The sequence below is a fragment of the Coturnix japonica genome, chromosome 21 (assembly GCF_054131305.1).
Source record: "Coturnix japonica strain WE chromosome 21, WE-NBRP24, whole genome shotgun sequence".
Lineage (NCBI taxonomy): Eukaryota > Metazoa > Chordata > Aves > Galliformes > Phasianidae > Coturnix > Coturnix japonica.
The window spans coordinates 3,188,518-3,210,000 of NC_140683.1; the positions used below are offsets into that span (position 1 = coordinate 3,188,518).

At 40.8% G+C, this 21,483-nt stretch overlaps 1 protein-coding gene across 5 annotated transcripts in view; it reads left to right on the forward strand.

Moving 5' to 3' along the window:
- Positions 1-22: 22 nt before the first annotated feature.
- MAPKAP1 (MAPK associated protein 1) overlaps positions 23-21,483 on the forward strand; it is an 82,983-nt gene continuing 61,522 nt past the window's right edge. For 4 of the 5 annotated variants that reach the window (XM_015879413.3, XM_015879415.3, XM_085521036.1 and 1 more), the window contains exons 1-4: positions 326-463; positions 7,279-7,602; positions 11,046-11,135; positions 15,577-15,725. In XM_015879413.3, coding sequence (XP_015734899.1) covers positions 7,344-7,602; positions 11,046-11,135; positions 15,577-15,725 — 498 coding nt within the window. In that variant the 5' untranslated portion in view covers positions 326-463; positions 7,279-7,343. Of the gene's footprint in view, positions 146-325; positions 464-7,278; positions 7,603-11,045; positions 11,136-15,576; positions 15,726-21,483 lie in introns of those variants that run through there. The other variant, XM_015879414.2, reaches the window with a different exon arrangement.

Consider the following 21,483-nt stretch of genomic DNA (forward strand, 5'->3'; position numbering starts at 1 on the left):
GCTTCCGGGGGCGGCGCTTCCGGGTCGCGGCGCGGCCCAGCTCTGTCACCGCCGCGGCGCTCCCCGGCCCCGGAAGCGCTGCCCGTCCCGCCGGCGGGGGGAGGCGCTGCCCGGCCCGGCCCGGCTCCGCGTAGCGCCGCAGCCCGTAAGTGTGGAGGGGAACGGGACCCTCGGGCGGGCCGCGCGGGGCGGGCCCGGTGCCATCCGCACGGCATCCCTGCGGGCCGCGACTCGTTCCCTGAGGTGCCGCCCGCTGCCGCCCCGTTCCCCGGCCGCCTGCGCGCAGTGGAGGAGGCCCGGGCCGTGCTGGCGGGAGCGGGTCGCGTTCCGCAGCTCCGTTTCCGTGACCGTGGGCCGAGGCTGCTCCTGGCCTCGTTCCTCCCCTGCCGGCGCGGCGCGGTGCTGCGCGATTCGGCCCTGCGCGCCCGGAGCTGCGGACGCCGTCGTGGGCTGCGGGACTGGGGTACGTGCACAGCTGGAAGTAAATGCTCTCACTTGTGTTGTTTCGTTTTTTTCCAATTCAGAGTAAATCTGTTCATGGACGCGTTACTTGGATTAGGCTTAGAAAAATGGTATCGCTGTTTGTACGTAGATTCCTACAGACAGAACTCAAGTGGTGAAGGAGCAGCAGCCTGTTTACTCCGTGTGACTGTTTCACCCAAGTGCAAGGAATGACGCGCTCGACTCCTGACTTCTAGTGTAGCTTTTCCTTTGTGTCAGCAAAGAAGTTCGAGCAGTTTGGCAGAGTGAGAAATAGATGAGTGTATACATCAATGAGAGGCCCTTTACTCCAGCCAAGGGGATGAGAACACGGGGAGCAGGCTGCTTGCTGTAGGGCAGGACTGAAGATCAGCGCCTCCCCAGGGCAGGGATAGAAGCACCCGGGATGTGTAGGGCTCAGCTGCCCTATGGTCCTCTCCAGGATGGTGGGCAGCAGTGGGCTGATGCCTCAGGTTGGGATACAGAGACAGCACTGGTCCTGGAGCACATTGTGCTATTGCAGCTGTAACCGGTTCTCTTTTGATGCCAGGTAATTCACTGCTGTGACACTGCATCATGTTTGAGATGCAACTTGCAGTGACTTTAATGTCTTACGTTTTGCTTGCATCAGTCCTCTGTCAGAAGGGACAAAATGAGGGTTTTCTGTTGAGCAATACTGCTCACAATGATCCTAGTATGCATTTTAATATTAATTGTAAATGCATTGAGAAGCTTCATTAAACTGTGATACCTCGCTGCTGTCTGTAAGTTCGCTTTTTTGTAGAAGACAACACAGAAGTAATCTGTATCTTGTTTCCTTTCTAAATCAGTTATTCCAAAAGCAAAACAAAATTCATTAAATGTGTTTTTGTGGCCCTTGAGGGAGAAAGACCCCAAGTTTGACAAAAGAAAAGTTGAAAGCCAGAGAAGGTGGAGGTTTATCTGTTGCTGAACAAATTAAGAATGTGTTCAGTGACGTTTGTCACAGAGGCTTCATGTCTTGGGCATGTCAGCATTTTGGTACTCTGAGGTCACGTTTTCTAGGGCTGAAACGCTCTGTTTTGTTGAAAAGCTACGTCTGCAAAGCTGAAACTGGATCTCAAACTGTAGCAGACACGTGGAGGGGAAATACTGCCTTCAGTTAGAAATGTGTTGATACAGTTACATAGCAATGTAAAAGCTTTGAGAGTAGGCTGATGAATGTGCTCCAGTAGAGGCAGGTGGGTTTTGTGCAGTGGGTTGCTGCCAGGTTCCAGCTGCATGAGCCCAACAGCAGACTGACATCGGGGAGCAGCAGGTGTGTTTGCTGCTGAGGCTCAGTGGATCCTGCAGGCTGCTGTGGGTACAGTGCAGCTCAGGTCTTTGTCCTGGGGCTGGACCATTACCAGTAGGGCTGCAGACCTCCATGTACTTTAACAACGTTGAGTCCAGTTCAGCTTCAGCACCTCCAAACAGGCTTTACAGGCAGCTCACAAGTAATTCTGTAACTGAGCACTTTCCATATTCAGGAAAGTCCAGGAAGTGCTGCATCCATTCGCTGTAGTCTAAAGAAATAGAAGGTGTCCTTAAAAAGCCTCCTTTAGTCTCAGTATTATATAGGCCAAAAAAATGGGAAAGTGTTGAAGCTTTCTATTTTAGTCTTCGTTGTTAAAAACTGGAGTTTCTTAAAGTGTTTGAAACAGTTGTTGGATTTTTAGGCTATTGAGTACTACAGTGAAAGGAGCCAGGATGGAAACTGTAACCTAATGCTTGGGCAGTCTAAGCCTGTGCTTTTAGCCCAGTGCTTGTAGGTTGATGTTATATTTGCCCATCCTAGGAGTATTAATAATAAATCATACAATATAAATCACAAATCATCATTTAGCCGAGCAAGAAATCTTGGTTCCATGTAAAAGTGTCGCACATTGCTGAAAGTATTTCTTGTCAGTTCTCTTTGCAAGCAGATGTGGTCAGCATCACTGGCACAGGGACGGCTCGTCCTCAGTTCTGGAACAGGGTATTCATCAGGAATGAAAATAAAATGGAAATTGCAATGTGTTACTTAAAAGGTATTCTGGATTTGTTTGTTATTTTAAAATAAATAGTCATAAGAGTGAATTCAAACAACTGTTTGTTCTTGTTGTTATGCTTTTTCTGGATGGGAAATTCTCTTGAATGTGGGCTCTGAAATTGGGCAGTGGTGATTCCAGAGCATTGGGCCCTCACAGTATGACGTGCAAGTAATGTGTGTGTCAGGTAGCGCTTGCCAGCCAGTATGAAGGAATGAGCATAATCATAGACATTAAAAATGAAGCAAAGTGTTTGCACATATTTAGATTAGGGAGGAAAAAAAAAAAAACAACCAGGCAAGTTACAGCTTTTCTAAACTGTTTCTATCCAAACCATTCAGTGCAATATCAGAATGAAAAATGACAACACTTTGTCATCTGTTCAAATTGATATTGCACTCTTTGCAGTGACAGCTGAAAAGGCCCACAGGTGCCATATAAAGAGGTGACCATGTTGTCATATTTCATTTAGGCATCCCTCTGCAAAGCCATAATTACCTAATTAGGTTGTTAATTAGGAGATTAGCATTTCACTATATTGATAGAATGCTCTTTGCAGGCATGATTCTAGTTACAGATTTGTCTGCCCTAATTTATAATCTTTGCATTTTTTTTAATATTTATTTGCGTAAAATCTTGATGCGCGATGGTTCAGGTTAGCTGAGAATCAGCTTGTTTGCAATTAACTGGAGATTTGACGAGATAAGGAAACAAACAGGTAAGCGCTGATTCCTTCCATATGGACTCTGACGTTCTCCAAAGCTCTGTAACTAAAACATTGGGTTCGACAGAACTTCCATCCCGACTGGTTTGACAGCAAAAATATAGGCAAGTTCCAAGCAGTTCATGCACATAGAAATAAATATCCAACGTCAGATTGATTTTTCAGGTTGGAAAAAAAAAAACAAATTTTGTCAGAACTTGTGTGTAATGTATTGTTTTCTCATAACTTTCACATTCCCATTTCACTTATGAAGGAGCACCTCTTTAAATGGCTTCAAATGATTATTTCCTCTTTAATGATAGGAGGCAAAGCATGAATGACAGCTCCTCTAAGCAAGCATGCATTCTTAAATGCACTTGAGCTTCTACTGAAACACAGACTTGAATTTTCATGTATTACATTTCACTTTCCTTTATCCTCCATACGCAGGAGTCTGGCATTCGAGGGTTTTGATTATTTGTACTGCTGTGAGTGTAGATAGCCAGAACCATTTATGTAGCAATTGCAGGCAGAAGTTAACTGTGAAATTATTTCATATAACCTAAATCATAAATTTTGAAGTATATTCACACTATCCTATTCCAACCTGTCACATGTAGGAAAAAATCAATTTTATTCTAATTTGCCCACTTTTTCATTAGTTTTTAAGATCATTTTAAAGACCTGCAGTCAGAGAGGTGTGTGGCTCAGTGAATGTGACAGCCCACAAGTGCTGAGGTGTAACACTGAGATTCCTCCAGCAGCACTCAGGGTGTCTGGGTGATTGATTCAGAGCCACACTGTACCCTCCACAAGCTGCATTTAGTTTGGAATGGTTTTGGTTACAGTGAGTAGGGTTTCGCTGGCTGTTACTTCCTCAAGGCAGACAGTTGGTTTAAACATCTTTTCCATGTGAGTTGTGGGTCTGTAGATTCAGAAATAGGAAATATCCTTCTGCTTCTCACTCTTTACTTTTTCAGTTTATTAATACACAACTCCTTGCAGGAACTGGCAGGAGAATGTTGTGCAGAACTTCCAGCTGCTCGCAGCCATTTGATCTGACAGAGTTACTGTTGAGTCGGTAGCATTTCCAAGCTCTTTTCTGCAGCAGAAGAGTTTCTGCTGCTTACAGCTTTCTCCAATGTTATCACTTCTTGTGGGTTACCGAGAGGTCTAGGAGCAAATTTGCTCATGTGTGATATTTGTAATTATGAAAGGCATAGACATAGTACTTTTCTGTGAGGAAAGCATTGTGCTTTGGTCAGCGGTGCTGTCTCAAAGAGATGCCATTAGCTCGCAGCTTAGGAGTAATAGCCGTGGGGATGAAGTTGGCAGTAGGTAGATCATAGTTGGCTGAGCTATCACTATGCATGATTTCTTCTGTAATCTCAATAACCGGTTTGTGTGCTTGTGATACGTCAAGCACATGCACTGTGCTAAGACTGCATCGTCTGGGCAAGTGTGTGTGTGATCATGGGGACAAGGTGTACAGCATCAAGCTTAGTGCTCAGGCAGGCAGTTGGGCTGGTGCTCAGTGCAGGAAAGGGCCCTGGGATGTAGCTGCAGTCACTGTGCATGGTCCGTGCTGTGCCAGCAGTGTGTGAGCAGCCTGCAGCTTGGCAAGGGCTGCAGCGGAGCAGCCAGGAGCAGCTGAGGGGGACCGGACAGCCCTGTGCAGCATCCACTGCTCAGAGGAGGGAGGGGCTCCCCCTGACCTGGCTCTGTGTGTTGGAAACCAACCTCAAAATGAGGTAAAGAAGCTTTCCTCCAGGTCAAGAAACCTGTATTTAGCAGTTATTTCGTGCTCGCCATCAGACATTTGCGATGTGGGCAGATGTTTGGGGGTTTTGGTGGGAGAAAAGGAAAGTGACTAAATCTGACTCTTACTCTGGAAAATACATTGTGTCGGGCAAGCAGGAGGGCTCCCAAGTGGTGATACATTGTGCCAATGAAATTTCCTCCCCAAATTCAGGTTTGTGCCCCTGGGGGTGACTACAGGGCCTCTGTGCGGGACCTCGTGCTCTTCCTGGAAGCAGGGTAGCTGTTTAAGAATCATGCCTTACTTATTTACTGAATTATGAGCAAGGCTGATCTGCATAACAGCTGTGCTTTGCTTGCTGTGAAAGTCTATGGATGTTGTAAACACAGCATTGTGTTACTAGAAGAGGAACACATGGAAGAAGTGGTAAAAGTAGTAGACTGCAATCCAGCTGCCTGGCTGCTGCACGCGCCCTCTGAGGGCACCCAGCAGCGCAGCTCTGCCCAAGGCTGCACAGTGCCAGGGTCTGTGCTGCTGCCATGCGCTCAGCAGGAGCACCCTGCAGGCAGGCTGTGAAACATAGAGTGCAGCTGAAGCATAATAGAGATCGGAATGAAACGAGGGGCCACTCTGGGTCCATCCTCCTGTGTGATGAATCACAGGAGGTGTTTGCTGATGGATTGTATCTCATCATCCCACTGCACTGTGTACTGTACGGAAATGCTGTTAAGGCTGCGTAGGTTTCACATTGCTCCTTTCATTTTTAGTGTTTGCACAGAGTATGCTTGACAGCTGCCTGCAAAGCATTTTGTTTAATAGCAGTGTAATATTCAGATGCTGTGAGTGTTAAAAATAACATTGCTTTTTGTTGGTGACTGAAGAATGGATAAGTTGCTGGTGCTTGGAAAGTCCCTCAGTTCTTCTCAGTTCAGCTCCTGCCCATGGGTGCGGTAATGGGCCGTGGGTGTGAGGAATGCGCAGAGGCAGCGTGCTGGCAAATCTTAGGAGCTCCAAAAATTGACCTGGTATCTAATGCTGATGTAATTGATTACATGGAGATTTAAAGGTATTCATGTAAAAGCTTGCAAAGTTGACCTTTGCTCCTTTGAATTCTTGTGTTGTTTTCATTTCTCTGGCCAGATCTGTGCCATCTAATTGTACTTTGCTTCTCTCTAAGGAGGAACCAGTTACAGTTGTGTAGGTAGCAAATGCTGAAGGGTGGCATAAAGATCTAAACTAAATTTTGGGTGCTGGTTGTTGTTGGTTTTTGTTTATGTTTTTGGGGAACTGTTTACATGAACTAGAATTTCTATGAATACTTAATTGTTATTGAAAAATAAGGTTTTATGGATCCTTCTGAAAGTCCTGCAGAGGAGGAAGGGAAATGTGTCTGTATTCAAGTTTGGACTTTGAAATGGAATTTCTGGTAATTTCTCACTGTTTCTGTTTATGGGAGAAGTGATTGCATATTTGAATGGTAAAGAAGCTTGGGTAATTGAGCACGCTGGCTGCTAATAGCGTGAAGTCGGGGTACAACGTATAAAGGTAAAAATCTCACATCTGCTGTTACATGTTGTTAACTCCCTTAGCAGACATTAAATCATTTCAAGTACAATAATAGTGTGGGAGGTACATTAACTAACCATTAACAATCTTATAAATACACAATTAACATGCCAACATTTATATGACACATTGATGGGGCAGCAGTAATTTTTGATTGGGAGTTTGTGGACCCTTTAGAAGCCTGAGGCAGTTGCTTATTTAAGCAAGTTCTTACTGCTCACAGGTAAGCGTGGCCTTTTTCAATAAACATTATGTTGGGGATTGTATTTAAACTACATTCTCAGTGCACTTTTAGAACATCCACATGCTGTACTCAGCTGTATCCGCAGCCTTGTGGTCACATCACCCCTGTCACGTGGCCAGAAGGCCTTTGGCACGTGCAATACAGCAAGGAGATGTTTGCCCGAAGGTGGGATATATTTGCCTCAAGGCCTCTCACTTTGAGGACAGGGAGGAATCCTTCAGGGAAAGCAGGCCTACTTTCTGTAATGGAAACAGAGAATGAAGAACAGAACTTGGGCTGCTGTGACCCACTGTGAAACTACTGTTCTGTAAGTGGATCTCAGCAAACCATTTAACTTCAAGGAATTGGAACAGAATTGAAATAATTCTCTGTACAAAACTGAATCAGATTTTGTGCATCCAAAATATGAGCCCTCTCAATCAGTATTTGGTTATTTGTTTGTTGTTTTTTTTCTAAATGCTATGTATGTTGTTTCTAGGTACAGTGTCCATGCAACAAGATGGAGAGAAGATAGTATAGTGAAGTGGTGGTTGTGTGGGCAGAATGGCTTTCCTGGACAACCCAACAATTATACTTGCTCACATTCGACAGTCGCATGTGACCAGTGATGACACAGGGATGTGTGAAATGGTCCTGATAGATCATGATGTCGACCTAGAGAAGTTTAATCCCTCATCAACATATGGAGACAGTGCTTCAGAAACACAGGGAAGCAATGGTGAGACTCAGGGCTACGTATATTCCCAATCAGTCGACATTACCTCAAGCTGGGACTTTGGAATTAGAAGACGATCCAACACAGGTAAGTGATGTTTGCAGCTGAAACAATGTTAACCTTTTAAATTCAGTTTCTATTAGTATTATGTGCTCATAGCATAGATATAGCTAGATATCTGCTGAACTTTCCCTTTTGTAATATCGAGCCCCTCTTTGTAAAACAGGTGTTGTGATTCAGATACTTTGGTGTGCTGTCAGCTGAGTTTTAATGGCTGTTTTACTTAATCGTGAACAGAGGAGTGTTGAGGCAGTCAGCTTCACATATTAAAACAAACTGTAAAGACATCAGCTCTAAATCCAGAGTACATGAGCAGTCTGTGGTATTTCTGTGGTTACTGTCTGGAAGGGTGTTAACTTTTGTTCAGGATGGTTGTTTTCTGAGAAAAATCTACCTAGTGATGCATCGAATCTATGTGTTATGAAAAAGAAGAGTGGAGTTTGTGAGGCAGTGAAGTGAATGATTTGTCTGTTTTTTTTTTTTATCTTCTGAAGTCTTGTATCTAAGAAAAACCTTGAGCTGGGCTTTAAGTTAGCAAATTAGGAAGCTTAAGGTTGTGTACTTTTTCAAAACAGGCTCCATTTAACTTGAGTAGAAGAAAACTGTCACACTTTTTGGTAGTATTCAGACTTCTACTTACACCCAAAGAATGCTACGAATGAAAACTGCAATATCAAATATGTATGAAAAGGCTGATGTGGGGTGGTCAGTATTGATCTGTTTTTCTGTTACAGTCTATCCTATTTTTCCAAATTATTTCTGAAGGTATAACACCACCTAGAGCTCAGAAAAAACATCTGTGCTCAGCCTGAAAGGTAAAACAGCAGTAAATACCTGGCAATAACTTTTACAAATCAGTTATCAAAAGTTGTGGCAAGGCAGAGTGCTGGTCTCTCTTAATTGAGTTATACTTGGAAATAAGTTGGCGATGTACCTACAACTGACCCAGAGGCACGGTGTGAAGTGTGTTGTGCCACACTGACTGATGCTGTCCTTGAGGACTTGTTCAGGAGAAGCAAAGTTTCAAGATTTACAGTATTACCCACATTTGTTTATTTTTATTTTCAACAAGGAATAATGAGGATATAATCTCTATTTAAGTTATGGTTAGAAACCACTAAAGTTTTCAGTTGGTGGCATATTCTAAAATGTTAAGAAGTTCATTGGGGAGCCAGTTTTTGGAAATGAGCGTTATGTGTGTCCCAGTGTTGAAGTTATCCCTTAGATTTGGAGGCAGTGTGCAGTGGAAGAGATATGTCAGGGCACTGCATGTTGAGTTTGGGGAGAATATAGAGATCCTTTGCCATTGAGATTTTCCTCCTTTTCTGCAGGAGCTGCATGGGTCACAGGGATTTCTGGTTCCAGCCTCCATCCCCACACTGCCTTAGCAGTGCCATGCCCAGGAAAACAAGCAGTGTGAAACTGGGCCTGTGCACGGTGTTATGTGAAGGGGAAAAGCAAATTTCCCTATCAGTGTGGCTAGAAACAAAGGTTCATCTAGCTGCTAATAGTTAATGAGCCAACATTCAGTCAGTGGCTTTTCTCACACTGAAAGGTTTCAAACTAACCTGCTTGTGAGAATAAACCTTTAATAACTGGAACTTTTAACGTAGGTACTGATAATTCCATCTACTTTGGTGTGGAACAGAAATTAATGTTGTGGAATTGTTTTATAGCAGCCATAGATAGAAGTTAGTACAGACAGTGGCTGTATGGTGGTCCCCGTGTTCTGACCCTCACTTCATACACTGACCTCCTCCATCCAGCTGCAGGGGCACAGTGGGGTGGGCTGTCCCTGCAGGTTGGTCCATGCTGACACCATGGATGTCTGTGAGCCAGAATCCCCCTCTTTAATGAACCGATGGCTGTGGTTACCACATGCCATGAAAATACACACTGTTCTTATTTCTGTTCTATGTGTTGTGTTTTATTTTATTTTATTTTATTTTATTTTATTTTATTTTATTTTATTTTATTTTATTTTATTTTTTTGCATGGAAGTCTTATGGCTATTTTATAATGGTCCACTTAGGCTGAAAGGGTTTCAGATGGCAGTCTTGAACCACAGTCTGGATAATGGTTGGAGAGGGGAATAAAGGGGTTTCTTTCAGAATAAAATATCTACACTGCGACAGTTTTTCCCAGTATTTGAATTGATGACTGGAAATATCACCTTCCTCACTTCTCACAGACCTGCACAGAGGTATTTATGCATTGGCCTCTCATCTGTGGGAAATTGGCAGTGAAGTCTCTCTTTGTGTCTGTACCTTAAACTGCTTGCTGCAGCTTCACAGTATTGGAGCTATTTGAATATTTTCTAGTCAGTTACCAGGTTGAGAGTTGTTATGGGGAAAAAAATCACTTCATTGCCCGTGGATCTGTTCAAAGGCTGAATGTTTAAAAATAGTAATAAAAGTAGTAGAAGGCATAGAAAATATTTATTAACCTCTTTTTTAATTGGCAAAATGGCTCAAGGAACTCAAATTGTGTCTAAAAATTGTCAGGATCATTTAGTGTTTCAGAATCTCTTCTGAAAATGCGTTTTAGTTGACGAATGAGCCCAATGCATCAAAACTGCTAATATATCCAGCAAATTGTTTCCTTCCATAATCAACACGGTTAGTCCTCATTCCCAGTCCAACCTCATTTCTTGCTCTGTAGTGTTGGTTACTCCTTGGTGTTGCTTTGGGTAGCAGCCCCAGCTCCAGCCACCCATCTCCCAGGAGGACCTTTGCAGTCAGAATGGTGACCCACAGCTCTGCACTGCCCTGCACTGTGGGTCCATCGCTGTTTTGCCCAAGCTTGAGGCTTTTCTTCAGGCCCTGTTTAGAAGATGGAGTCAAAATATACCTAAAGAAATACTTTATTCGTTTTAAGGTTTGACTAATGTTGTGAAGATACAAATCATTTATTTTACTACCTATAAACTGTTTCAGCATACTGAAGAAAAAGCTATGCTAATTTATATAGCTTTGACATTTTATAATTTTCATGATTTTTAGATAAAGGATTTTATATTTAAAACTTTAATAGTCTAGTCTGAGTTCATTTATCTTTAATTTTTGAAACGGGTAGAGTAATTCATAACAGTAATTTTATTCCTGTAATGTAATATTCACTTCAGTTCATTTGTGCATTAAAATTCCTTTAAGACCGTTATTAATGATTTATATAATGAAATGTCATATTAATCACAGAAGTTTTCACATTTTATTATTCTCTTCTATGTTAATACTATCTTTATGATCTCTATTAATGTTTTATATCCTCTAATTTCAATTATAAATCAAGAACATTTTCATGTTTTTGTTGGTATTTGCTTTTCAGGGGTGCCACCTTTAAAATTTTATGACTTTTTCTCCTACATATGCAATATAAAACATCTTTATTCATATAAAGATAGTTAATTATGTCTTTGTTTATAGTAAACTTTCATTGACAAACTTATAGTTATAATATTTCTTTTCAAGCTCAGAGACTAGAACGGCTGCGGAAAGAGAGACAAAATCAAATAAAATGCAAAAATGTGCAGTGGAAAGACAGGAACACTTCTTACTCAGGTAAAAAGAAAAGACCTACTATCTTCCTGCTGGTTTTATTTCTGCTTTTCATACTTATGGTGTTCTCAGTTCATAATTTTCACTTCAGCTTTTAAAGTGCCGATGATTGTATTTGCCTTCCATTCCACAGCTCTGCACAACCCATTGTTTGTAGGTGGGGCGACCACAGATCTGTGACAGGGCACTGCACATTGCTAATAAGGGCAAAACAGAGATCAGATGTTTAAAGCCACTTGGTTGGTCTGAAACAAGTGAAGTGACTGTTCAGTATCTGTGTGCAATGTGAGTTACTGATGCAGTGTTGGGGATTTCTGTTGTAATGCCATTATCTTTTGTTGTCTCAGTGAGCAAGGAATGGGAGTAGTAAGACGCTCAGTATTATTGTGACACACTTCAGTAATGGGACATGCTGTCTTTGCTGTATGGGTAGGTGACCGGCATGTGCCTGCGTTCAAACTGCAGGATGATTATTTCCATTTGAGTTATGGTTTTCCAGCTGTTTGCAGAGGCATTTGGTGTGCAGAAATCTAAGGATTCCTTAGAAATGGATGTCTAAGAACTTATGATTGTTTTTCTGGGTAAGGAGAACTTGTATGTATGTATGTGATCTACTTAAACAAAAGAACAATAAATGCTGCTCTACTTTATTTCACCTTATCTTGGGGAAAAAAACTGTCATTAATATCCCTAAGAACATATGCTGCTTTGTTATTAATATAAAGTGAAGTATCTCTGACTTGGATGTTCTATACAGTTTGAACTGTAATGCTAGGAATAAAAAATCTGAGTTCTCTTGTTTCACAGCTCAGGTTAGCATCTATTCTGTTGTATTTGACACATGTTCAAACCTCTGTGTGGTTTGTCATGCCTGCTTTATTCACAATTTGTATATATCTTAATGAGGCCCCCATGTAATCTCCTTATTTCAATTTTTTGCCTAAATCCATGTATCTTCCTGGCTGTTACTTGCAGAACCTTCTCCAGTTGTGTAATTCCTCTTTTAGAGGAGTGAACAAAGCTGCTCACATGAGCAGCACAGTTGCACTAATCCTTAGTGCAGTGTTCAGCTATGTTTGATGCCTCTATTAACACATTCCACAATGTTTTTGCCTTTCTACTTCTGTAAGCAGAGCAGTATGTTTTAAAGTTTAATCTACCATAACTTCCAGCTCTTTGCTCAATATGTTTTTTAGCATTTGATCAGTGGTGATAAAGTTCTTTTTCCTTTTAATCCCTAGCTTGCACTGTTTGATATTGCTTTACCCTACATTGCAGTCAGATTCCAGTTTCCTGCACTCCTTTCTGTTTGTGTTTCCTTATTTTAATGGACTCCACTGTGACGTTCCATTCTTCTGAGCTCCCTTGTGGATAAAATGACACATCAACCAGTGACAAAGGAAGCGTCCCACACTGTAAATCTGTGCTGGGTCTTACCCTGGTATTGCAGAAGCTGGGGGTGAGCAGCCCCTCCTGGCTGCAGATCAAATGTAGGTAAAAGATACATTATGTACAAACTCCAGACACTTGGCTTGTCACTGGGATTTTTGGAGTTTTTCACTTAATTACAAGAGGAGCAACATAGTAGAAAGAGACCAGGAAAAAGAGTATCCGTGAAATATGTCAGCAACATCTTCCTTTATGTCCTATATCTGTTCCATTCCTTGCATTTAACATTATTGATAAATATGTATGAAAGCAGTAACCATAGGTGTAGCTGCTTCACACAGGAGGAATTTGGCTGTTCTCTTCTGCCTGTGTTAATATGAGCTCTAGATGAAGTCAAGCTTGTGACTGACACCCTGCTTGCTAAAACGAAGCTGGAAGGTTGCTGGTTTCTACTGCTCTATCCTGATAACATTATCTCCATAGATAACACATCACAGAGATGCATTGCTGTAAGAGGGAAATCTTGCAAGCATTTCCATTGCACTGGAGGTGGATTTGTAGTCATAATTTGAGGCATTAGATGAAAGATTATCCTTGGTGATTCCTTTTTGCTTTTTTAATTACTGTATACTGAAATAAAAGTATGCTAATCAGAATAAATGGCTGTGAGAGAAAAGTAGTTTTGTCTGTGGTAATAAGAAATAAGAGTATTTTTTACTTGTTGTCTGTTTGCACACTGTTCAGATGAACTGCTTGCCTTGTCAAAGGAATGAGGTAGAGAGAAATTTGTAGTGGTTGTGAGACTTAGAAAAGAAACTGTGTTTGAAGCTGGTAAGGAGATGAGCAGATACAGCAGTGCCCCAGGGGAAGCCGGCTGGAAGTGAAGTGTGACACAGCTGAGGTCTTTTTGTTTGGTTGTGCCTCCAATTCACATCACCTTTATATGCATTAGTAGTTTTTCAGTAAAATGAAAATATCATCTATGCTCCATGCCATGTAGACAGAAATCACATAGAGCTGAAATAAACACAGTGACACCGAGTAACAGCAATGCTAACTTTCAATTAAGAATGAAAAAGTTTCACAATTCACGCTATTCAGTGTAAAAAATGGGGTCTTTTCCTTTGAATTTTCTCTTTGCATTTAAAAAATGTTTTCTCCTGGGTTGAAGGGCGTATTTGCAACTCTCTCAGTTGTGTTCTGTAAGAAATTATTTTGCAAAACACTTAATGAAAGGCAGTAGTTTTTCAGAATCTTCTTCCAGGTGTTTTGCACAAATCCTCAGAAGGTTTTCAAGTTGTTCTTCCCAAATGAGGCACATTTTTTTTTGAAATTACAAAGATTTGGGGCAATGGAAAATTGTATCCCAGTCAGCTGAGTTCAGTCCCATAGAATGCAGGTATTATAGAACTTAACGTGTTGTTTGAGCTCTTCAGTTACCTGAGAAATTTGACTTGTGAGAAACCTGTGCAGAACTCAAAGCAAAATGGACATCACTCTGACAAATGTGGAGTGATTCTTGGAGTGATTTTGATTCTTGATTGATTCTTGAATGATTTTCTTCCTCTGCATCAGCACAAAGGAAACAGCAAACAAATCATCTTTACATTTCCCTAGAGACAGAAATTAAAGATACAATGCGTGCTTTTTCACCTGAGCCATTAAAACCATTATTTTGAATTCCAGGGCACGGAGTGACTGAGAACTGCCAATTAGTGATAATACTCTGACATAATTGTATTTGAGATTATTTTTTCTATCGAGGTTAAATAGTTACAAAAAGAGAATACCTAAAGGTGTTCAAGATGGTATATTTAAGAAGAATTTGATCAATTTTACTGATTAATCAGAGCCTTTCGCAAGACTGTTGGGTATCTGCTAGTGTTGGTGTTTAGCACCTTTGCCACTGTCTGAATTTTCAGGCTGCTAAAAATAAACTGTGTTTCTGAGTAGCTATAATTTGACATGCTTTAATTTCACAGCTTAAGAAATGAATCAACTCTCTGCAGATTGTGTCCCCAGTCAGTCTGCCTCAGGAGCTTTGTCATTTCCTTGAAGGAGCAGCACGTAAATCTTTCAGATGTGAGAGAATCCAAAAGTGTGAATGCAGAGTCAGTGCAGGAGAACTGGTGCTGGTTCTCAGGTAGTGATTGATTGAGTTTGGGGCCCTTAGTTCCTAGAGCAGATGTGGAGAAAGCTTGTCCAGATTCAGTCACAGTTTCTCGCAGATGAGACCCGTTGGTACTAATATGCTAAAACACCCCAGGCTCTGTCCTGGTTTTGTGCTGTCCTTGTAAATGCAAGGAGCTCTGTGTTTAGAAAAATATTTATTTTTAACTATGCCTGTATGCGTTGAGTTAAACCATTGCCAATAATTCAACTATGCAATCTCTTCATTCGAGAAGAACTTTATGACAGGAATTTTATGAGACTTCAAAGATCCCACGAGGTGCTCGTTGACTTTTACCACCTTTGATTTAGGAAGTTTCATTGTTTTGTTTTTTAAATTGCCCAGACTCTCTGTCTGGAACATTGTTTTTGGGTTTGGCACTTTGAGAGCAGCCCGCATGCAGTCTTACCTTGAGAAGCAAAATCCAAAGAAACAATTCTTCTGCATTAGACGTCAGCCTCCAGCTGATAGTGTAGTGACAGCATAGTACAGCAATGGGAAAACCTAATCACGTGTTTCAAACTTAGTTTGAAGTGTTATTGCATCCCCCATTGTAGATGGAGCAGCATTTGGAAAAAACAGGCAAGCAGAAAGACCAGAACTGCTCAACTCTGAGCCTTTATATTTTATCTTGCCCCAAGCAGATCTTGTGATGATGTGTCTGCTGTGTGAGAACAGCACATCTCCTGCTCAGCCAAGTGTTAGTGCTGTTCAAACTTCTTGTATTTTTGAATCTTTGTGTTTTAAGAGTGCTGGATCTGAGCATTTGCTGTTTTATGCACTTTATGTTGTTCCCTCTCTCATATAATGCCATTTTGTTGTGGCAATCAGTAGTTCCTTTACATCTCCTAATACAAATGCTGTCATCTCTTTTCTGATCTACAGCAGAGGAGCTGAGCTCGCTATTTGAAAAAAAGAATTTCAGAGTAAGATCTCCCTGTTCTGGGAAGCAGTCGATTCTGTCTGTGCGACTTGAGCAGTGTCCGCTACAGCTGAACAACCCCTTCAATGAGTACTCAAAATTCGATGGCAAGGTAAGTGAACCCGAGATTTTTCTTATATCCAAGTCGTTCCTGACCTGAATGTGGTGGGCTGTAGCAGTTCTTGGAATAGTAACTTTTAGACCATGAAGTCCACGTGGCAAAAGTTGCCTCTGTTTTTATTTTATTCTTACTGGTATGTAGTAGTTAGTGCTAATTTGGGTTTTCAAATTTTCTAGCCTCATTAATAAGTGATAGCAGTACTTTGCTGATAACACTAAGCCATAAAACACCTCACAGCTGTTACTGCATGAATTCTCAGTTTGACAAGTAATTACATTCACTTCCAATAGTCAAACACAGTGGAAGTAAATACAATCTGTACTTCTTTAAGAGCAAGTTGCTATAGTTCAGTGGTATCCCAGCTCTGTTGCTTTAACACCCATGCCTCAGCTGGGCTCCCTGCTGCAGTTCTTCTCAGAAACTTGAAGAACTTAAGTGTGTTTCCTTCCCACTTTGATAATCCCAACTACTTTTTACCGTATTGATATGAATTATAGTTGACTGTAATTAACATCTTAATTTTCATATTTGTCCGATATATTTAGCAGGTGATTGTTCCATTTGAGGGATATTGTATTGCACAAATTAGTTTCAGATATTAATGAAATACATCAGTGTTACTCAATCGTGATGTGTAGTGCATGATATGAACCAGCTTTCTTGTGATTTAGAAACTAGAATACCTATTGAAGTCTCCAAAATAACTGAATTGACATTCTGCTAGTCCAAAAACTAGCTATATTAATTATAAGGGCATTATTTATTTTATTCTAGTAAGCTTTTCAATGTGCTTATGAAATTTATCCTCTGCACTTCAATATGTGTTACCATCTGAGGCAGAGAAGAAACACAGATCTCATGTCTGATTCTACATGTGTCTGTTTTGTTGTTCTTCAGTACTGTAAAATCAAACAGTTCGAATTTATATTTTTGGTGCAGTACTGCAAGTCTTGTATTTATTTTCACTGATAACAGATAAGCAGCATTCACAGATAGATACAGTTCTTTCAGGAAATAGCACATGGCTTATTTACATAATTAGTGGAGCCACATATCTCTTGGGGAAATGGCACATAATTGGGGAGAGGCAGGAGGGATGAGGCGGGGCTGGGGGCCTAATTAAACACATCTTTAAGAAAACCTACTTAATTATGTATTTACTCAGGAGATCATAGTGGCTCTGACATCTTTAAGGTTATAGCTGGGCCTTTATTTTGGTCATTCTGTTGTTTTAATAGATGTGTATTTCAGTGTAGTGACGTGTTTTCATCTGGCTGAGTAACACCTGTGATTCACTGAGAAACCTTCAGGAAAGTGATGTACTGTTGTGCGTGAGCTCTGTTTGCTTCTGTACTCATCTCAACTGTGTGCAGGATGGTTTTACCTGACAGTAATTCCACTTGACTGACCTGAAGTGGTATAAAACCATTTTATCCTGGGTCTTCCCCCTCTGTATTTGATGTATTATTTTAAGCTAATCAGTTAAATATTAGAAAATATTGTGCACCATAACATCCACAAAGCCAATTTATTCAAATGCTTACATCTTGCAGGCATTTTCTGCCAGATTTAGAGTGCTTTTCATAACCACTTCTGCAATTTTATGAAATAATAAAATTTTAGAGCACTCTAATTTCTTTCTGTTCTGATCAGTTCATTAATTAGCAAAAAAAGTAGTTAATATGGCTTTTGAAATGCAGCTTCATTGCAAGCATTCTAATTAGCTCAAGAATTCAGGTGAGTCTTGTCACAAAGTTACACAGGACAGACTTTTGTGTGCTTTGTAAAACTTCATCTCTTAACCAGGAGATGAACTTAGTAACTGTTCTTACCTGCATCTTCAAGTTTTTTCTTTGTAAAGTTAATGTAAAACCTAACGTCTGCAGCTGGTTGCATGGTTTATGAATCTTGTGGGATATGCCTCTTGCTTAATGAACCTCACAAACTCTTGCAAAGAACACTGTAGACTTAACTACTTAGGTTGTCATTGTAGAGAAAGTTACTTGAAGGCTTAAGAAATTAGTGGCCAGATTGGTTTCCTGTATCTGCATGCGAACTGTGTTACCATACACGATGTGTATGTTGCAGTTGGCAAGATCTGAAAGATCGTATTTTCATTGCTTACTGTTCCAACTTGCCGACGATTGATAGGTTGGGAAAGTAAGACTGACTGTAAGACAGGCTTGAAAGCCGTAGCCAGGCTCCAAAAATGAAACACCAGCAGCATCGTAATCACTCGTTTCAGTGGAACAGCTGTGAGATTCATAACATTCAGCTTACCTGTGGATCCCAAAAAGAGAGGTTAATGACTGTTGATTTTTTGGGATAAAGCTTTGTTGCAGAATCTAGACCTTAATTGCTCTGTTCCCTTATTTCTAAATGTAGAAAATGGGGGTAATATTGTCTGCTGGCTTTTGTTAATTGTGGTAAAAGGATGTGTTTTCATTCAGTAGAAATTCAGAATGCATCTTTTCTTTCTCTTTTTCACACATAAGTGTGGCTTGCGTGAGTGCCTGGACAGCAGAGTGATAAGACCTCTCTGAGACACTGATCTGAAAGAATACAGATCAGTTACTATATTAATGTCAAAGCTTTTCACCCATATGAGTGTTCCTACTGGTAAGAAAAGCACTAGCAGGATGTGTTTAGTTACTGGGATAGAAGCAAATCAGGCGAGAATCAACTATTCAGCTTTGCAGGAACCTGAATGAATAAGTCTTGCTAAGGCCCCTGTGTACAATTCCCGTTGAAGTAATCTTTGAAGCCATTCCACAACCATTTTTCTTCCAAGTCTGCTGCCTTTAAGAAATTCTCATCACTGAAATGTCTTGTCAGTTCAATTTGAGATGCCTGTCACCACATGGCTGCTCTTACATCCCTAGAAGAATGCTGCCAAGCACCAAAGTGCTAAAGGACAGTCAGAAACAAATTCTATAGATATGCAAAATAGTTAAAGGAGAAAGTTGGAAGAAAAGAGGGGATCGCCGAGCCTCAGGCAAAGTTGATCTGCAAGGCCAGAAACTTTTCTTGCATGCAAACTGGTTTTCTCAAGATGCTTTTTTATTGCTGTATTCATAATAATACTGAAAATCAAGGACTAAGGAACTCTTCTAGTTTAGCTGTCTGACCTTATAGGACCTTTGTAGGTGTACTTGATGACTGGAGATAAGTTTGGCTGGATCAATGCTAAAAATCCTATTGCAAGGAGTGGTACCTCTGCAGCATCACGACTTGAGTTTTTTGTGGGTAATTTTGTTGATGTGTTAAAAATCAAACAATTTCTCTTACAGCAACTGTTTCAAAAATGATGATGTAGCAAGCGTGGGGGAAGGGATAATTCATGAGTGCTAATTGCTTGGCTGTTAATTTTCATAAGTGTTGATAGAAGCAGTTCCTTAAATTAAACTTTGTTTAAAATGTATCAGGGGAAATATTCCGTAATGTCGGGCCTGAAGTGAAAATTAATATGAATGCTGTGGCAATTAACACGTACTGGTTAATAGCTTTTAGCAGCATTTTGGGATGATAGTCCTTAAATACATTTTTGCATGCTGCTCTTGTTTCAGCCTTGTTTGTGTGCGGTTCTTGATAATCACGAACAAATGCTTTCTATGATCTCCAGAATTAGTTTCCCTCAAAGAAAGTAGATAAAGAACTTAGGTAAGAAACAGTAATGCTGTAATTAATGTGGGTAATGTTTAAAATAACCCAGGATTAAAATCTGCGCAGACTATTTTCTATTTAAATATTTTGCCCCTGCATAGAATATTCTTCATCTGAATATGTTTGCAAATGTTTTTAAAGTTGTGCCAGTGCTGGTGGTTTCCACACCACCTGCACGCCATTACACAGTTGAAATAGAGGCATCTGCCACGTTATTATTTCCTGAGCTTTCAGAGTGTTTAGATGAGCTGGGCATCATCCTGCTGCCCAGCAGCACACAGCTGCCCACAGCCCTGGCATGGCACGGGGTTAGCTTTCTAATATAGATTTTCTTTCAAAATACGTGATTTGTACACTAAGTCAGGCTACTGGTTGAGTCATATTTAAATAAAACACCTCCATGTTAGGAATGCCAGGATTGTTTTGATTTGTCAAAGCAGTAACAGTTCTTATGCCGCTTCCCGTGCCCTGCCAATGTGGGATGCTGGGCTGGGTAGGGCTGAGCCCTGCATGGAAGGAGCAATTGGTGCCATAGGGATCACAGGGTACAGGCCTTGGGTTTCCATGCAGTACTTAAAATAAGATCATACTCTGCTGTTGCTTAACTTAAAAGAATTCAGAATGTGTTGTGTTATTTCATACAGAAGAGTCACTGAACAGGAGGTGGGGAGACACTGCCTAACGCCATTGAAGTGGCCCTGAGCACAGCTGTGCCTCCTGCAGGCCCAGCGCACTGCCAGCCCCAGGGAGTGCTGGTGTTCTGCTGCCGGCTCTGCTGGGGAGCATCACTTTTATCTCCCAGTTCCAGGCATCTCACTCACACTACAAATGTTTTTCTGGTCTTATGGAGATTAATTTAATGTGGATTTGGTTTGATTAACCTCTCTCTTGGGGGCACATTTGATTTGCTTATCGCTCTTCTGTACCTCGCTTCCATCTTCTGCTGCTGTTGATTGCAGGTGCCCTTACCTAGACAACATGTCAGCAGTGAACCTATGGCCCCACTGGGATGGCACTTCCCAAAGCACTTTGGTTTTGGGGGCACTCTCATGTCAGGGACGGTTCGTCAGTACCGCTGCGCCTCCTCTTAAACTCTAAATAAAATGAAAGTAAGTTTTGAAGGCCTGCAAAGCATGCTACCATGTAACAAAGAATTAAATTGATTTGTTATGTGTGCATTTAGCTACAATTCATTTTAATTGTCCTTATGAAGTTAAAAAGTATTAGTGTCAGATAAAGATTCATCACCACAGCATGATTTAAAGCTGGTGCTATAGAAAGCAGGCATGTGTTCTGGCAGATGTTTATATAAGGCACTGTCTCTTCTGACAGCAGTTAAAAAGTATGGTTGTAGTAATCAAATTGTGGTGCAGCATCTCAGAGGCTAGAACCAGATTGAATTAAAATAGATATAAGATTTATGAATGGCAATAGCTGTGATAAAATTTCACTACCTTCTTTAATGGAAAGGACCTTTACGCAGTACAAGAATAAGATTTTAAATTGTGCCATCCAATTCCATGGGTTTGGGTTTACTATTTTTTTTCCTTTTTGTGGAACAATGCTCAATTACAAAGAAAGAGTAAAGGTATTTTTGTCACAGATTCTGTACTGCCTTGTCAGGACTTCATAAATATTACTTTATGATGAATATATGGGACGTTCTGATTTCAGTCCACATCTTTCTACTACTTCCATATTTCCATAGGAATTCCTGTATTTGCATCTCAGAAAGGGATTATATTGTACAGCGCTGAAGATGAGATTTTATGTGCCAGAAACATCTCTGTATGGGATAAAACTTACCTTGAATCATGTTTGTTCCTACTGAGATGGTGTGAAAATATTTTGAACATCTTTAAATTCTGCTTAGAAAGAAGGGCTAAGCTGCCTGCCTTTTGTTTCCTTCTTGTGAATGTAATAAGTAGGCGTTTGTAAGAATTATTATAGTGTAATAAATTAAAGGCCACTAAAGTATCTTTTCTCAGTGTAAAAATAAGGAAATACAAGTTTGTCATGTTTAAGCTGTGTCAGCATTAAGTTGAGAATGGGTAAATAGTGTGAAAATCTGTCAGTTGCCAAAAAA